We start from the raw sequence: 17,613 nt of genomic DNA, 5'->3' as shown, positions 1-17,613 counted from the left end.
CCTTGCGGCATTTGAAGTGATAGGCACAAAGCGAGAATTTATGGCTGTGGAAATAAATAGTCTGACATCCATAAATTTTCGCCTTTATATGTGATCGTTTAAAGGTACGCTCATTGTCAGTGTGATATTTAATAAAGAAATGAATCACGTGATACAACGCAGTCGTGCCTCCATGGACACGAAAATGAAAAACGGTCATATTAACATCTAATTTAAAAAACAAAGTCACATTGAGTACCATTTACTCGGGAAATGGTGATTTTCAAAATTGTTGAAGGACTTATTTAATCTTATTTTAGTGTCCTTTGCTTGCCATTTTGCTCTCCTACTGCAGTGAATGTGAATCACTTATTACCAGTTGTTAGGGGTTCCTTCATGTAATAGACTGGGCTCCGACTCTATATAAATACGCCACACATTAATTTTCAATAAAAAAGGTCGCAAACATTTTAGCGCAATGGGAACTTGTAACCAGAGTACATGAATCGCGTGCTCCCACCTGCTGAATAACCCGATTTTCCATACAGATCATTAATGTATATATTTAACAAACGTATAATCGGGTTTACACGATGCAAGTGGGTAATCGTTTTCCACAATCCTTTCGTCCCAGGATAATTCTATTAGAAGCACTATGTGAGATATTTTTATAGTTTTGGAATAATATTATCGTGAGAAAATATTTTCTGTGATATATCGTGCTTCCGTTGGTTGGAACATGGCGGATGGCTACTTGGGAATGCTGTCGTGAAATTTGGAGTTCTTGTTCAGATTTTGTAAACAGTCTCTTATTGCTAAGAGTGACAATACCTGTGCTTCAAAGACAATACGTGCATGTGCTTTGAACTGATCAACTGCATTAATTTCCTGGTGTTTCACAACCCGAAAATATAGTAAAAATATTCATGTGACCGGGCAACTCGAATCAAACATGGCGTCTGCCTTGAACGAGGAAAGCGTACAGAAGAAATTACAGAGTGTAACAAACGCCCAAGACAGCATACAAAGCCTGTCACTCTGGATTATACACCACAAGACACACCACAAGGAAATTGTGCGTTTGTGGTTGAACGTTTTTAAGAAAGGTAAATCATAGTATGCACTTGCAGAATTTCATGTCAAATGAGGACAGCTTGATGTGTGCATGTTTCATTCCATTTGTGCAGTCAAACGAAGTATGTTTCAGATATATTCAGGTTAAGCGTCTTTGACATGTACTATTGTTCTCAATACATAGCCATAGATTATACAGTCTAGCTTGAATTAATAAGAACACGTCTTCACTGTCTTCAGATAGACACACATCAGGGATGAAGAACAATAACATCCCTCCACTAATTATTTTTACAATTTGCATTATAAATATTCGTGCACTATGTATATGTGTATTTGACAGCACTGTGTGAAATAATAGCAGTTTATGTTATTATGTTATTATGTTATAGTACAAGTTAAAGCATGGAATATATAATTCAGTGGTTGACATTATGAGCAGCGTACATGCCATTTGAGGACAAATTATCTGCTAGGTACCAAGTCTGATGCCATCTCCAATAAGCCACCTTGAGACAACAGGGGTGTCAGACTACTGTGGAGCATTTCTTGCCCAACATCCTCAGTGTGATGCAATAACATGAACAGGCCCATTAACTGACCATGGACACTCAGACACAGATTCTTAATTCAGTCAAGTCTCGTTTATCCAACAGTCAGCTTTATCCAATGCTTTTGTCGGTAACAAATTGATTAGAGGTGATTTACTTTCGTTAATCTGACAATTTTCTGTGCAACGGACTATGTCGTATTAATGAGACTAGACTGTACGTCACTGAACCGATAAAACCTTTCTTAGATACATCTTAGACATGTAGACCGTTAAGAGTAATTGATGTTACTCTTATTTTCAGCAAAAGCTGCTCATCGCCTGACTCTGTTTTATTTGTGCAATGATGTTGTTCAAAACTGTAAGAGGAAGAATGCCATTGTGTATAGAGAGAGTTTCAAGGATGTCATCAGGGCAGCTGCTATATTTGCAAGGTAAATATTTTTCTAGCAGTGTTTTTGTGTTTTGGTGGTAGATTCCATGGCATTAGGTAACGTCTTTGATGCAATACCCACAACAATATCATGATGAATACTTCATTATTTTGTATGTTGAACTTCATTAATATGTCTATTTTTGAGATACAGAAATCAGATGTGCTGCTAAACTCTCATACTAAGAATTCAGAAGTCTGGATATTGAGTCCTCCCTTCCATGGCCTTGGGTAGTTGTTGGGTTATCATGCAGAGGGATATCTTAATCAGAGTAGTCTCTCTTATTTTGATCAGTCTCAATACAGGTGTACTTGTTCTGCCATAAGTAGTGGCCTCTTTAATTTTTGACTGATAATTGATATCATGCCAATTCAGAATCAGCATTTAGTTTTGACAGGCTCTCATAAGATCATGATTAAAATATTTAATAGATGCTCTTCCATGTCACTTCCAAATACATAAACACTCACATTTGGTATATGACTGTTGCTAAGTTTATTATTAATCATAACTGTTGACAAAAACAGGCATATTGAGTTACACAAATCTTCATTTGCTCCTGCTTAAATACCACATATGTCATGGCAGTAGTGACAAGTTTGACAGTTTGTTAGGTTTTCAGTTGTAGTTGTTGGCTAGTTATTCACAGTAAATTGATCATTTGATCTAACTGATGTATTACTGCATAAGATGAGAGAAAGTACACTTTGTGTTGACTTTGGTACCCAGTAAAATTGTGAAATTTGACAGTGGAAGCTGTCAAAACTGGCATCTTTCCAATCCGGCAAGTTGTCAACACCGGCACAAAATCTCTGTCCCATCGTTGGCTTGCACATATATCATCAGCTCAACAATCCGGCACATTGTATAAACCAGATTGTTTCTTCAGTCCCAATGAATGCTGATTTAGGCAGCTTCCACTGTATTTCTGAAGATTCCATCCAAGAGTGTTATGTAAGCCCCTTTTTTCTGTTCACAGAGATAAAACTATCAAGGGGAAGGTAGAGAGAATTTTCAACATCTGGAAAGAACGCAGTGTGTTCGATGGGAAGTACATCTCTAGTCTACATGGCATCATGGGTGAGTAAATTGGGGCTGTCACTGTCTAATGTATGGGTGAGTTTTACCCCACACTCAGCAGTATTCCAGCTATCTGGTGGTGGCCTGTAAATAATCAAGTCTGGATCAGACTATCCAGTGATCAACAGCATGAGTATTGATCTACGCACCTGGGATACAATGACATGTCAGCAAGTCTGACCACCTGATCCCGTTAGTCATCTCTAGTGGTGGGAATTGGTTGAATTTTCATGATGGATCATACAGTTATCAAAACGATTGATCAGCAATTAATGATCAATCATTAAGTTAGTGTTTAACTTGCAGGTCATACGATAGGAGACTCTTCTGAGTCTTGTCATTGGCTGTTAACGGTCACATTTTAGTGACGTGAGCAAGTCGGGGAGCTCATTGTTATGTGTTTCTATGTTTGCCTTTATCATGAGATGCTGACTTGTGTGAGCTGAGATGGATAGACATGATGTGGTATAAGTTTTAACAAGTGGGATTCACTTTGGAAACAGTGTAAATACTTACTGGCTTACATTATGCAGATATGTAGAAGCATATTAATCAATCATGACTGATCACAGATATTATGATTGATCCCTTGATTACTATTTTCTACCAGTCAATTCTCAAAGAAATCGATTAATCACAACAGCACTAGTTGCCTCTTATGACAAACACAGGTTACTGAAGATCAGTCTAACCCAGATCTTCACAGGTTCTAATGTATGAAGAGAATCAACAACAGTTGATTTGATTGCCCTTAATCCCACCACACTGAATTAATTTCTGTGTATGTGAGAAGAATTGTTTATGGAAGGATATATATTAATATGATTTACATGGCTGCAGGTACCCAGTCAGATTCCCATTCTTCAAAAAGCAAGACATCCTCCAAGCCAGCCTCCCCTGCAGTCACGACAACTCCTGCTGCTGCTGCTGCCGCTGCTGTTTCCACCCCTCCTGCGGGAGCTAAACCTGCCACCTCACAGGTGGACCCCAAACTCATCGCTGATTTCAAGGTACTTCTGTTTTCTTGTATCATTAATTGCACCATTCATGCTTGAATAATTCTGCTAAAACACTTTTCTGCCGTTCATATTTTTGTTTCATAGATTGTTTGAAATTGTGGGTGTTTCTGCTTTAGTTTCTACTGCCTGCATTTGATAATATCAATCAGGTTATGATGAAAATCTTTTGACTTTCATTCCATGTCACAATCTCTGGTACACTCAAGCTCAAAACTCAGGCTTGATTCTCCACATGGCTACAATATGTGAATCCACTTTAATTGTGCCCTGTTTAATTGCTGATATATTGCTAAAAGCAGCATAAAACCATAAAATGCATTCATCATATTGAGTGAGTGTGTGAGTTGCGTTTAACACAGCACTCAGCAATATTCAAGCTCTATGGTGGCGGTCGGTAAATAAACGATAATAGTAAAGAAACACTTGTACTTTTATGTGTTCCCTCATTTGTTTCCTTGAATATATTGTTCGTTTTATCACCAGTTTTAGTGCTCATCTTGGACTTTTAATCCCTACAAATTGTATCAGCAGAGAATACTATGCACCGAACATTTAGCGCCCTTTCCCCCACATGAGCGTGACCTATTTATGTAAACCTTCAGTATCAATGCTTTTATATGAATCCTGGCTGTAGAGAGACTCTGGTTGGAGCATATCCCTTATTTACACATGAAATGTGTTTGGTCTTCCATTGTTTTTTTTAATATGCTGCTTGATCATAAAGGATTTGAGAGTAAACTGCTACTGGTTGTGTTGTAGCCATCAGTACTCCTGGACAGGATGAGGACGTTCAGCCTCATGGAGCAGGATGTTGTTCTCAGGCACAGACAGTTGGCTCATCTCAAGCTGGACGTGTCCAGCCAGGAGGCGGTCAAGCAACTCAAAGGTAGGACTGGATTCTACCTATGTGCAAAGTCCTTTCTGTGTGTTGCAGTGGGGCCAGGGTGGCCAAGTCTCCAGCTCCACCTTCCTCATCAGATACTGATCAGAAATGTTTGCTCACTTTAGTAAAAGGGGACACACAGGTAAAGAATGGTGGCTCATGAGTCCAGTAGACCTATCCAAATGAAGTGAGAGAAGATACCAGAGTAATTTTGAACTGATGCAGGCATTTGTGTGTCACCAAGTTGGTATCATTAAAGTACCTATATTATTCAGTTGGGGTAGAAAGGTAGTATAGAGGTTAGAGAGTTTGTCACACCAAAACCTGGTATCAATTCCCCACATGGTTACAGTGTATGCAGCCTATTTCTGGTGTCCTTGAATATTGCTGAAAACTGTGTAAAACCATGTTCACTTTTTACTGTGAGTTGGCGGTTGGGTAGCCTGGTGGTTAAAGTGTTTATTTATCATGTCGATCGTCCAAGTTTAGTTCCCCACATGGGTACAATGTGTGAAGACCAGTCCCCCACCATGATTTTGCTGGAATATTGCTAAAGGTGTTGTAAAACTAAACTGACTGACTGACCCACTGTATAGCTGGTACATTTCTGTTTAAATGCCCTCTTGTTGTTCAACACATGCTGTACAATTTCTGGATGACTAACTGAGTGTGACTTGTTTCAGACAAGACACATGGGAAGGAGTTCTCACATCAGTTTGAGGACTCGTGTGTGAAGCTGGAGGAGTACCTGGAGAAGCTGGACACACAGAATCAAAACAGGAAGGCTCTCCTGGAACTCATGGAGACAGCTGAACTCTTCTATGATGAGCAATACAGAGAGGCCAAAATTGTTGCCAATGTGAGCAATGTGTAGTGTTCATTAGAGTCTTTTAGAATATGCTCTCATCTTTGTGAAAGGGAGAATTTCAAATGCTAAAAACTTGTCTAATTCAAACATGATTTTCACAATGGGATGTGTCACAGCTAGTTAAGGTTGTGTCATGCTTTCTATTGGAATATTTGAACACTTGTGAATGTATGAACATATAGGATTCAGTATGGTCCATTGTAGATGATCACTTTATTGAATGGTTCTTCTCATTCATTTAACTTCCTACCCTTGTAATTTATGATCATATTGAGCTAACCTTGAAAGCACTGGGATGAATAAACTAGAATATCTATCCCCTACATTTAACTTCTTGAATAACCTATTTGAAGAATCTGCTTTGTAAGAAAACTAAAGAGGAATGTGGGTACTGAAAAATGTTTCTTCCTTCTCAGGCATACAAGAATTTTGGTACACGCATTACCAACATGAGTAAGCGAGTTGCTGACCTGAAGAAAACCTTGCCCTACACGATCAGCCCTGTTCCATCACCTGCCTTGGATGCCCCATCCCCAGGCCAGACTCCCAGGGAGGATGACAACATAGAGGCTGTGGACATGGATCTGTCAGAGGATGAGGCAGGTTGGTAATCAGAAACCTCTCTGGAAAAAATTGGCATGTACAAATGAATCTACTCAGTATAGATAAGAAACATGTAGATTTCACCATTAAGATGGATAAGTTGGTTCATGAATCTTTTGAAAGAGTGTACAGTGGCACTTAGAAAAGACTTCAGTTTTTTCATCACGTTACAAGTCTTCAGGTCTAAATAGGCTATGTTTTCAGCTTACCGTTTAAGATGAAGGGGCAGTTTTGTAAGTGCTGTACAACACTGACATGAATATTCTAAATATCTTTGAAAGATACTACTGAGCAAAAAAATAAGGGAATTGATGTAATGGTGGTGTACTGATCTTTAATGTGTTTGGAATGAGTGAATGTGCTAAGCTTGTTGGAAGTTTATTGACTTGATTACCTAGATGCACCACACCATTCTGATTAAGAACTACCCCAATCAGAGCCATGATGCCAGGTGCTGGGTCTTTGGCATACACACTCCCTGCACAAGGTCATTATATAAGAGATGTTAGATTTGGAACATATCAGGTTGGGCATTTCAGTGTCTTTATACTTCCTGGTGATGTTCCTGGAAATTGTGACGACCAGTGAAAGATGTGGTTTGTCAGTGTCATCTTGCAGCTCAAGAGCTTCTGTCATTAAATCTGGAAAATTGAGTGAAAGGATGTTAACTTTTATCAACAGTCAGACGTTAAGTCAAATAGCTATTCACAATAACCCAATAAGTTAGCCTGTATTATGATACAGACACACACCATGACATTCTTGCTAGCATACAGTATATGGGAAGAAATTGTTGCTCTGCCATACTGCTTGGCACTTCATTGCCAACACCTTTTCTACCATCAGCACAACATGTCCCTAGTGTTGCGAAGTCCACTCCTGTCTTTGTGGTCATTGGTAAGCTGTTAGGGTCACACCTTTGATAGGAGGACTTGCTTCCAAGACAGGCAGCATCAAACTGGTTGAATCTCTTGTGTTGTGCAACAGACAATGGGAAAATCTTGTCTAGGTGTTGCTTTTTGAAGCCATGCATTGCTGAAGCATCTGTGATGACTGTATTTCCCACAGTGAAGAAATTGGCCAAACATTAAGGCAGCTTAGGATATTGATGTCCCCTATCTAATGTACTTACCGTCAAATTGCATCTTGCTTCGTCATTGAGAAACTTTCAGTTTAATTTTTAGTAGAATTGTGATAGTGATTGTGAGTTTGCCTCATATGCTTTTCGTGTATGATACGAAATTTTATTGTGATTTTATATGTTGGGTTCAGAGGCAAATCCACAGTATTGTCAATTTCTAACTCAACAATGGTCATCTCATCGGTTCCCTTATTATTTACGGTAGTATATTTCAACATTACTTAGTTATCTGCTTTAGTCTTTTCCAAAAATTATCTGCTATTCTTCGAGTCAGGAAATGAGTTATAGGGCTATTAATTTAAACTGCAAATGAGATATTAGTGAGAGGTAGGTAAGTTTGTTAAAGGAGTTCAATTGTCCACCAGGACAGTGTGTGATGGGAATTGTGTCTTTCAGCTTCATCAGTGGGGATACATGCTCACACTACAACTACAAAGTCCATCTTAAATCCTATTGCAAGTGTAACACAGATTACAGTGAAAGGTAGACTTTGTGCCTACACTTATTCCTTAACAATGCTTGTGTGGAATTGCTTTTCATTTTAACTGGCACTCAGTCAAAAAATCCTCATCCATTCAACAGCTTACTATCTTTGCTTAACTGATCATTGTCCATTTGAGCTTACATTTTGAATTTGTTGATTGTTCAGATTTTTTATTTTATTAATATATTCCATTAAATGGCAGTCTGATTACTAAATGCAATGCTTCCGCAAAACTGACAAGCCCAAGGGGTTTGATCTGGTGAACTTTCCAAACAGCCAATAAGTTATTGACTTCTAATACTGATTATGAATGTGCAAAGTACTCTGTCCAGGACCTCCTTTCTGCATCTTCAAAACAATATTATCAACAAGTACACTTTCGAGGAATCAGTTGTTGGTATTGCTTTTCTCTTTTTGAGATTAGAATTTCTGAACTAAGCTAGCAATAAAATTCAGTCCAATTATTTTGAAAGATCCTGTCTTATTGGCTGAAGAACTCCTGCATCCAGTGTGCAAAATAGTGTCCACATTTTGCTAGCTAGTCAAGTTAGCTATGGTTGAAAGTTACAAGACCACACAATTTTTCACTAGCCCGAAAATTTGAATGAAGAAACTTTCGATTACAGAAATAGATGAGATTGAGATATTGTTAACATAACACAGGTTTCATCATTTAACTGCTGATACAATGAACATTTTTACAAGGCCATAATCTTGTATCATATAAAAGTGTATTATAACTTAAAGGTCACATGCAACGTAAAACACAACTTTGCAGATTCTGGTACCTTTAGGTATGCACTTACCGAAACAAATCATAAAAAATGCCAATTCAACCTATAAAGTTGAAAAAAACGCGATGAAAAAAAAGCCTGCGAAATCGGAGTTCAAACGTTTCACTAAATTCCCCCCAGCGCTGGGGGGAAAACTGGTTTCAACATCTGTGCTGCGCTGTGTCCATAACGCATGCGCAGTAAATAGGTTCTGGTGCTTGAAATAGTATGCATGCCCAGCGTCTGAGGTCGTGAGCAGTAGTCTAATCTTGGTTGTGTACACAAACAAGTAAATAATCTACTCGTTACGTAAAACAACTTGTTGATTGTGGTAAGCAGTCTCTGTCACAGAGAAAGCTCAGTGTCTGGTTTATTCACACCTATGTCTGTCTGCCTGTCTGCTAAAGACAACATGCAATACACAGCTTCAATCACTGAACACGTGCAATTTGAACTTAACACCTATCAGACTATACGACATAAAGAAAATAAGTTGATTTATGACTCGTGTATCCAAGACTGCCACATTATGTAATTAGGCACGTGTGATACACATGCCATGTTTTAGGTCTGTGGGTTGCAAGCAAACTACATTCATTTTTTTCGGATGACTGGATCTGACGGAAACTAATGCAAACTCTTGTCAGTTTCAAGTCCTGCTTTGTACTTGGACGAATGACAGATTCCAGCCACGCAGTAGTTTACCATCTCTACTGAGATGATTTTTGATTGGATCGAGTGCAAATTCAGAGAACATGTTTTTCCAAACCCAACATCTCTATATACATTCTTCATGGATAACGACTTCTTTTTGTGTATATGATTTTGTTTGACAACAGTATATGAATCCATACTGAAACGACGCATCAAGTACACAAAAAGAAGTTGTTATCCATAAAGAATCTTACTTTCTTGTCACTGGCTATACTTCTAAATTGCCCATCAAACCAGATCATCTTTCTGCACACATAATGAACCCCCAGCATATCAGCAAATGAAACAGCCAATCGGAAGCCGTCGTTACACTTGAGTGCATATCCACCCGCTATGACTGGGTTCGGGCTCCCGAGAGCTTCGTTTCGGGGGAAGTAAGCCCAAGTACAAAATATTGCACTTTTGAATCGCGATTGTATGCTTATAATTTTGTTTATTTGTTTTTTTAAAAGCAGCAATGTATATTACATGTCATGTATAAGCAATAAATGTGTTTTAATTATGTTTGATTTTTTGGTTGCATATGACCTATAACTCGTCGGAGAGAGTGATATATTTACAAAGTGACCCCATGATAATTCACCAGCCAGTGGGGCCAGTTACAGTGGAGATTTACTGACCCGACTGGAGTTTTACTAGCCATGAACTAGCTGGCCAGTGGCTATTTCACACACTGCATGCATCATTCCTTTTCCTGGCCATACATGCCTGATGGTTGCCCAGAAGTGACCCTCATAGATTGTTTGTCAGATCCAGACAGAGAGCTATCATATTAGAGGAGGACAAATTCAATCAAGATCAGGAAATAATTTGAAGAGAAAATTGTCACATCTCGTGTCTGATTGTGTGTTTCGTAATCAGCTAGAGCCATATCTTTTTTATTCACTTTCATAGTTCCCTCTTAGCAATATTGATATTGCCAGAAACAAATGTTGTCTGGACAAGCAGCAGTGATACTTGTTTCTAAAACTGATTGAGGACAAGGGTATTGGTCAACAGGCCTCCAAGTTAATATTTTGACTTACTGGTATTAGCTAAATTAAAATTGAATTTTTACCTCACTTACCGAAGGGTGTGTGTTTCATATTTTGTTACATTTCTCAAATTTGCAAGTGCAGCCAATTCCCTAGCAACTTAGAGCCATGGTAAATTGTGTTTTTTCACATTTCATTTCATGTTGTTTGCGTCTATTGTAAACATTGTGGCATTATCTACCATACCTAAAAAAACAAGTGAATGTTGGTGGTTCAAATCAACTTGTGATGTGCACTTGTTGGTTTGAGCCATAAAGTTCTTTAACATATTTTGAATTAATGAAAATATAACCTCTTTTTCAAAGTTGACTGTAAGGTATATATTCATAATCTAATGACCTAAGGTCAACTTTAATTTTAAATGCATGTGACTAAAATAGTTACTAATGGATTTTTTTTGTGTGTACCTTTTTTGCTGATATATCCAAGGGTGTGTTCAGTTTTCCAGTGTGCAACACCCGCCATGTTAAGGCACAGCTGTGGAGGCAGTGGTATTGTTGGGATAATGTGGAGTACATCATTTATTGAGTACCAGTATTTGTTCACTCACTCACTCACTCACTCACTCACTCACTCACTCACTCACTCACTCACTCACTCACAGATACGTGGAAGCTTACATATCTTCATTTTGCCCTATTTTTTGTGGAAATGTTTTTAAAAACTTTCATTATCAGTCTGTATATAGTTTTTTGGGGTTTTTTTCTGATAAATGATTGAATTGGAAATTCTTTTGATGGTCATCTGTTCCATAACCAGTTCGGTAAAGACTGAATGAACACTGAAACTAGCATAAGACTTGTCCCACACTGGTACAATACTGGACAAATTAAAGAACCTCCATTTTAATTCACCAAGGAACCTGTGAGTGTGTATGTGAGAAAAGAAGCTGAAACAGAACCTCACCGTTAGTGACAATCTTTTTGTCTCAGGGATGAAAATACCACAAGTCTGTAGAGATACGTGCTTCACTGTGAAAAATGGATACTGTATTGAGTGTGTTTATTGTGTATACTTGCTCATGTTGATTGTGCCTTGCCTGTTTCAGGAGGGGATTCCCCAGGCACACCAGAACACCAGCCTGTCATGGCTGTCTATCAGCGTAAGTTGTTTCCATATAGTTGTTTCCTATGTGTTTTCATCAGAACATTCTCCTCTCCATATCAATACAGTGTGTAAAGCCCATTTCCCCATGCTGCAATACCATAATCACTCTCATATAATTTACGTCACTACCATTAATTTGATGTCTGTATCTGAAGATTGTGAATGATTAACTTCAACAACACACTACAGTTCAGGTGTGCTTAGGAATGAAAGTATTTGCCAGATGGGACATTTGACATGTGTCCAAAAATTGTCTTTACAACTATACAGGCTTGTGATGCAACTTGCACAGATCACAGACTGATACAGAAAAAAATAGCAGTGTGAGAATATTTCATAAAGTTTATATCTCTTGTCATGCTGAACACTCTGTTTCGAATCCCATTATGAGAACAGTTTGTGAAACCCATTTTTTCTGTCCATGGCTGTGATGTTTCTGGAGTATTGCTAAAAGTGGCGTAAAACTAATGTCGCTCACTACATGGTGATCATATCCTTATTACAATGTTCTCATTTGCACAAGTTCATGACCTGCCCAGAAAAGTCAGAATGCATCTCTTTCTTTTATTGTTTAAGCTGTGCAAAAGCTTCACTCAAATTACATGTGATAGTTATTCAGAATAGGGACAGTATGGGTTATATGCACTGTTGCTTCATATCGATTGTTAAAGATTGATTTTTATGTTTTCAGCTCCCAGTAAGAAGGGAATGGGTGATGGCCTAGACAAGAGACTAGCTAACCTGATCCCTAGTCTGCCAATGTCCCACAACTCAAAGAAGAATCTGCCTGAGTCACAAGATGTTTTCTCTCATGCAGCCCTTGCTGGGAGCAACAAGAACCTAACATCCCACAATATTCAGTCATATAGTGCCAAGAATGTGTTTAGTGGGGGCAGTGAGGGGGGATCCACTCCTCTGAGTGATGAACGATGCTCAACACCAGTGCAAGATGAGGTTCCAGAGGTGGAGCCGGAAGATGAGCAGGACAGTCTACTGGAGCAAGTAAAGGAGGCATCTAACCCCATAGACATTCTCACTAAACTTATCAGTAAATCACAGAAGAGTGCCCCTTCTGCATCAGAGTCTAATTTTCTGCAAAGTTTATCACTGCTGACTAGCACAGTTAAGTCACAGGTGGAGAAAGCCAAGCTTGCGAAAATGAAAAAGCCTGATGATAGCTCTGATGATGAAGAAGGGAATCAAGATGAGACTGGTTTGCAGCCCAAATCATGGGCAGCATGGAAAGCCAAGTCAAATCCTCCTGAAGAAACTAGTCGCACACCTCCCCGGCCTATCCCTTCCATTCAGTCCTCAAGGCCAGAGCAGCAGATATCTGGTCTTGTTTCTGAATCTGATGAGTCTATAACAGATCAAGGTGATATGCAGGAAAGTATCCCAGATCCAGTTCCACAACAACAATCTTCAATGCAAGTTCCTCAAGGTCCACCAATACAGGTGGCTCAAGCTCCTCTGGCCCAAGGGATTCATCCTGGTCCTGTGAGTGCTCCTGTTCTACCCAGCAGCCTACCTCCAGGACCGGTATTGCCCCCTGGTCATACAGCTGCTGCAGCAGTCCAGCATGGTCATCCTGGTCCAGGACAGCCACCAACTCCAGTCCTACCATCAGGACACCTCCAGCGACCTCCCCTGCATCAGGGTCCACCATCAGGACATCCCCAGGGGCCGCCTCAAGGTCATCATCAAGGACACACCCATGGTCTACCACCCGGGCATCAGCATGTCCCTCCACATACTGCTACCCATGTCCCTCCACATACCCCTTCCCATGTCCCCCCCCATGGTCCTCCCCATGTCCCTCCCCATGTCCCTCCACCAGCACATCCTCAAGGTCTTCCACCAGATCAGAGACCACCTCTCACATTACCTCCTGGTATACCCATGAGTCAGCCTCCTAGACCATTACCTGGACATCCCATGCATCCTGGAATGGGAGGGCAACCTTTAGCCCCTCCAGTTCCTCCTCGACCTCCATCGAATCCCCCTGTGAGTTACATGCCTCCTCGTCTACACATCCCTCCCCCACATTTTTCAACAACTCCCACTTCAGTTTCATACAGTCCCCTAATGACTCCACCCCCAGGATATATGCCTCAGACTTCTCCTAGTCAAAAAGAAAACTGGCCCTCTTCTGACTCAACTCAGAGCTCCCCCAGTGCTCTTGTATCACTTGTAGGACCAGATGTACCCCCAGTGAACCAAAGATCATCACCAGCAGCTGAGATGCCAAATCCACCTTTCAATTCTCCTCTCCCGAAACCACCTAAAGGTATATTGAGAAACTCTCAGGCCCCAGTATTAAAGGAGGTCTCACAAGCATCGGGTCAGTTAGCAGACCTCACTTCTCCCACCCCTGGCTCGGGTCCTAAGCCCCCATCAATACCCCCATCCCCATCAGACTCAAGACCACCTCCTCAACATGGACAGTCACAGCTGGTTCTGCAGCCAGGGGAAGATTTAATAGAATTCACAGAGAAGCTAAAAAGAAAAACTGCCGAGTCTCAGCCAGAAGGGCGCCCCATTCAGCCTGTGTTAAGTCTTAACCCAAGACGACCAAATCTAACTACAATTACTCCCTGTGAAGAAATAGACACTGACAATAGTACCAAGACTCAGACAAAAACAAATGAGGAAAATGACACTGAAAACTCTGAAGGAGACAAGTCAATTCAATCAATACAATCCATCTCAACACTTGGCAGTGTGGTTCGGCGTGTTGATAATTCAGATCGAGACATGGGAAGCCATGCAGAAATGAGAAGGAAACCAGTGGAACCTTTGCAACATGGAGGACATGGGTCACATTATGGGTCTGATTACAGAGATCCCTACTTTGACCGACACAGGAGTCAACAACACCACTACCCCCCTCGTGACCCCTACAGAGACCCATATACTCGCTATCCCCCATACTATCATAATGATCCCTACGGCCCCTCACCATCCAAGAGACCCTACCCAGATCCTTATGATCGAAGGAGACCATATTATCGGTACTAACTAGTGGTGATTGAACTGAGAAGTGGAATGTGTGCTTTGTGAATGGCATCTATAAAGATTCCATACAGTGGTTTGAATGTTGTGTAATTTAGTTACATCCAGGATTCGCCGAATGTTTCCAAACTGGCATGAGTCATGACAGCAAAGAAAGGACAGCTGCTGTAAAGCAAATTCTGGGGAAGTACTATTCATGGCAGCATTTGAACTGAATTATGAAAATGTGATTGTGCTGTCATGTTTCTGCTTGATAGAAACTTATTCTTCAATTCAAATGAAACTTGTATGCAATCGTTAATTCTCAGTTTTCTTGACATCCACCACGAGTGAGGTCTTTATGACAATCTTAGGGCATGTAACCTCCTGACAGTTGCAGTTCAGTGCATCAGCTTATTTCAGTATCATGTTATGAAAAGTTGTGAGCATTTATCTGTTTCTAAGGTATAGTGAAGTTGGACCTTTAAACTGTATATCTGTATGAAAATGAAATATCCTGTTGTACTGAGTGATATATTTTTTGCCTGTGGGAATTCTTGAAGATCTTGGCTTGAATTGACTGTTGGGCATGCACTCTAGTTTTTGTATATTTGTCAAAATGAATGTGTAGCTAATTGTGGGTTCAAGACATGAATAAAGGGAAATAGAGTTAGTTCTGTAATCTTATGGGTTCTATGATGATTACAGTGGAAAGTATCTTGAAAATGCCTTTGGGGGATTTATCATGTAGAATTGATGAGGAAGATATTATTTTTTAAACGAAAAAAAAACATGCAGTTTCATATGCTGTCCAACGCCTACTTTCTACATCATCATTCCTTGGAAACTGCATCCCAGTACAGCAGCACAACCTTGTCGATAATGCTTGTGCTGTCAATGCTTTTAGGAATAGTCCTGTCATTATACATATAAAGACTAATTTTGACTTGGTAACCATGGTCCCCTGAAGCTGATGTGTATCATTGCTTTGAAAGTGTAGCAAAATGTTCAACAGTTGACTTGATAGAAATGCATGAACCTGTCTTCAATTACCTGACAGTTTGTGTTAAATCACATGCTATTGTGCATTTGTATTTCTGTTATTTATCTCATTTGTATTGTCCCTTTGAAAAAGGACATTTTTTAGATTCTATGTTCACTTGTTTTGTTTGTGATTTTTGCAACACATTATTTTCAGTCGTGTCTTTGGGGACGGTTCTGCCAGGCAGGGGTGTCAGTATATGGCACTGCTTCAATGAGGCATGGGCGAATAGTATATAGTTTGTGTACTATGTATGATGTTTGTTCAAAGTGTCCAACAATGAAATATATCAAGCTATAATTAATTGTTTATTAATTGTTGGTAGCAATGTTTTGTGGAGTTCTAGAAGGAGCATTTCCACATTTATGACCAGGCTGTTTTCATGCACAATGTTAATTGAAATAATTGGCTGTGGTCTGTTTGTTATCAGTACTTTAATAATATGAAAAGCAAGCAATTATGATTCACATGATTGCTTCTACTTTCAGTTGAGATGCAACAGCAAATATTTGGAAAGTATTCATTTGTAAGTTTCTTTATTCCTTTTGATTTTTAGCTTATGAAAGAACTGTAAAGAACTATTTTTGTTAGTTTGAACACATTGTTGCTGCCCACAGTACACAGGCGTACCTATTTGTATGGAAGAATAAGGTGGTGTGAACGATCTGACACCCCTGATTATCTGCGTCAGTTCCAGTCTTAATTCAGTTGTATGCATGGCAGAATGTGGAGAGTGAGATGTATTGGGAAGATGTACAGCTTGATGTATATTTCCAGGCAAAAATAAATAAGTCTGACTTTTTTAACTACTTTTCCTTTGCCATGGTTGGTTGCTGAAAACTGAGAATTGTGCTAATTTTGATTCTCCCTGGCAGATAATCTTTAAATGTGTTTAATGTTAATGCAGTTAAGCCTCTTAAAAAATCATGATTCTTGGACGATGCTTTGGTGTTCCGAGAAAATTGTCTTTGTACTTGATGTGATGCAGTTACAAAGGTTGGCATTGGCCCATGACTGCTAGCACCTCACGTTATGGTAGTTATCTTGGTATGTATTTATTATCTGTTAATTTCAGCAACAGGCTCAGCAAAAGAAATTGTTAACTTAAAGACAAGACCTGTTCTTCTACCATATATGCATATGCTTATGAGTGTTTCAGGTTGAAGTATGTGGTTGGTACACCAGATCATTTGATGGTTAGTCACTGATGCTCCTCTCCATCCCTGTGTGGGGCGGTGGGGTAGCCTAGTGGTTAAAGCGTTCGCTCCCCACCCGGGTTCGATTCCCCACATGGGTGCAATGTGTGAGGCCCATTTTCTGGTGTCCCCTGCCGTGATATTGGGGGAATATTGCTAAAAGCGACGTAAAACTCACTCACTCACTCACTCACTCACTCACTCACTCCATCCCTGTTTTATTTCATCTGAAACTCAAGTGTCAGTGGTGCCAGCATGTGGAATACGAATGCTGGTCAAAAAGTTTTAAGCCTATATAACTTCTAGACTGGTCACACCAACTAATTTCAGGAGTGTTGTTGGACAGTGTTCTTCATCAGCATCTCCAGAGACTATAATCAGCATTTCCCGATACTCTGATCAACTGTACGAGTACAACAAATTTGAACTTGTCATAACTGGCATAGCGTTTTCCACTGAGATGCTCCTTCAGTTTTGGAAATAGGTGAAAGTTGCTTAGGGTCAGGTCAGGTGAATATGGCGGATGAGGAAGTTCTTTGAAGCCACATTGATGTACTGCATACTTTGCTAATTGAGAGGTGTGAGACGAAGCTTTGTAAAATCAGAACTCAGACCTCAACATCTCTCACGTTGTACTGGTA

The 17,613-nt window shown here is 39.8% G+C and overlaps 1 protein-coding gene across 2 annotated transcripts; it reads left to right on the top strand.

The window, feature by feature from the left end:
• Positions 1-549: 549 nt before the first annotated feature.
• Positions 550-16,578, top strand: LOC137278225 (regulation of nuclear pre-mRNA domain-containing protein 2-like). Of its 2 annotated transcripts, XM_067810443.1 has the most exons (10): positions 710-1,085; positions 1,908-2,037; positions 3,017-3,117; positions 3,958-4,127; positions 4,896-5,022; positions 5,703-5,878; positions 6,304-6,490; positions 8,028-8,114; positions 11,685-11,738; positions 12,435-16,578. In XM_067810443.1, the coding sequence occupies exons 1-10, from the start codon at positions 932-934 to the stop codon at positions 14,759-14,761; spliced, it is 3,513 nt and encodes a 1,170-aa protein (XP_067666544.1). In that variant the 5' UTR covers positions 710-931; the 3' UTR covers positions 14,762-16,578. The 2 variants fall into 2 exon arrangements, with proteins under 2 accessions (XP_067666545.1, XP_067666544.1); XM_067810444.1 differs by lacking the exon at positions 8,028-8,114 and having other exon boundaries at positions 550-1,085.
• Positions 16,579-17,613: the final 1,035 nt, after the last annotated feature.

This window comes from Haliotis asinina, chromosome 3, assembly GCF_037392515.1.
Source record: "Haliotis asinina isolate JCU_RB_2024 chromosome 3, JCU_Hal_asi_v2, whole genome shotgun sequence".
NCBI lineage: Eukaryota > Metazoa > Mollusca > Gastropoda > Lepetellida > Haliotidae > Haliotis > Haliotis asinina.
This window is presented reverse-complemented; position numbering and strand designations above follow the sequence as displayed.

Bases quoted from the DNA above. Each gene is read 5' to 3' on its own strand.
- LOC137278225 (XM_067810443.1), top strand. From the start codon at position 932: ATGGCGTCTGCCTTGAACGAGGAAAGCGTACAGAAGAAATTACAGAGT. The intron at 1,086-1,907 runs GTAAATCATAGT...TCTTATTTTCAG, and splicing joins GTTGAACGTTTTTAAGAAAG to CAAAAGCTGCTCATCGCCTG. The intron at 3,118-3,957 runs GTGAGTAAATTG...ACATGGCTGCAG, and splicing joins TAGTCTACATGGCATCATGG to GTACCCAGTCAGATTCCCAT.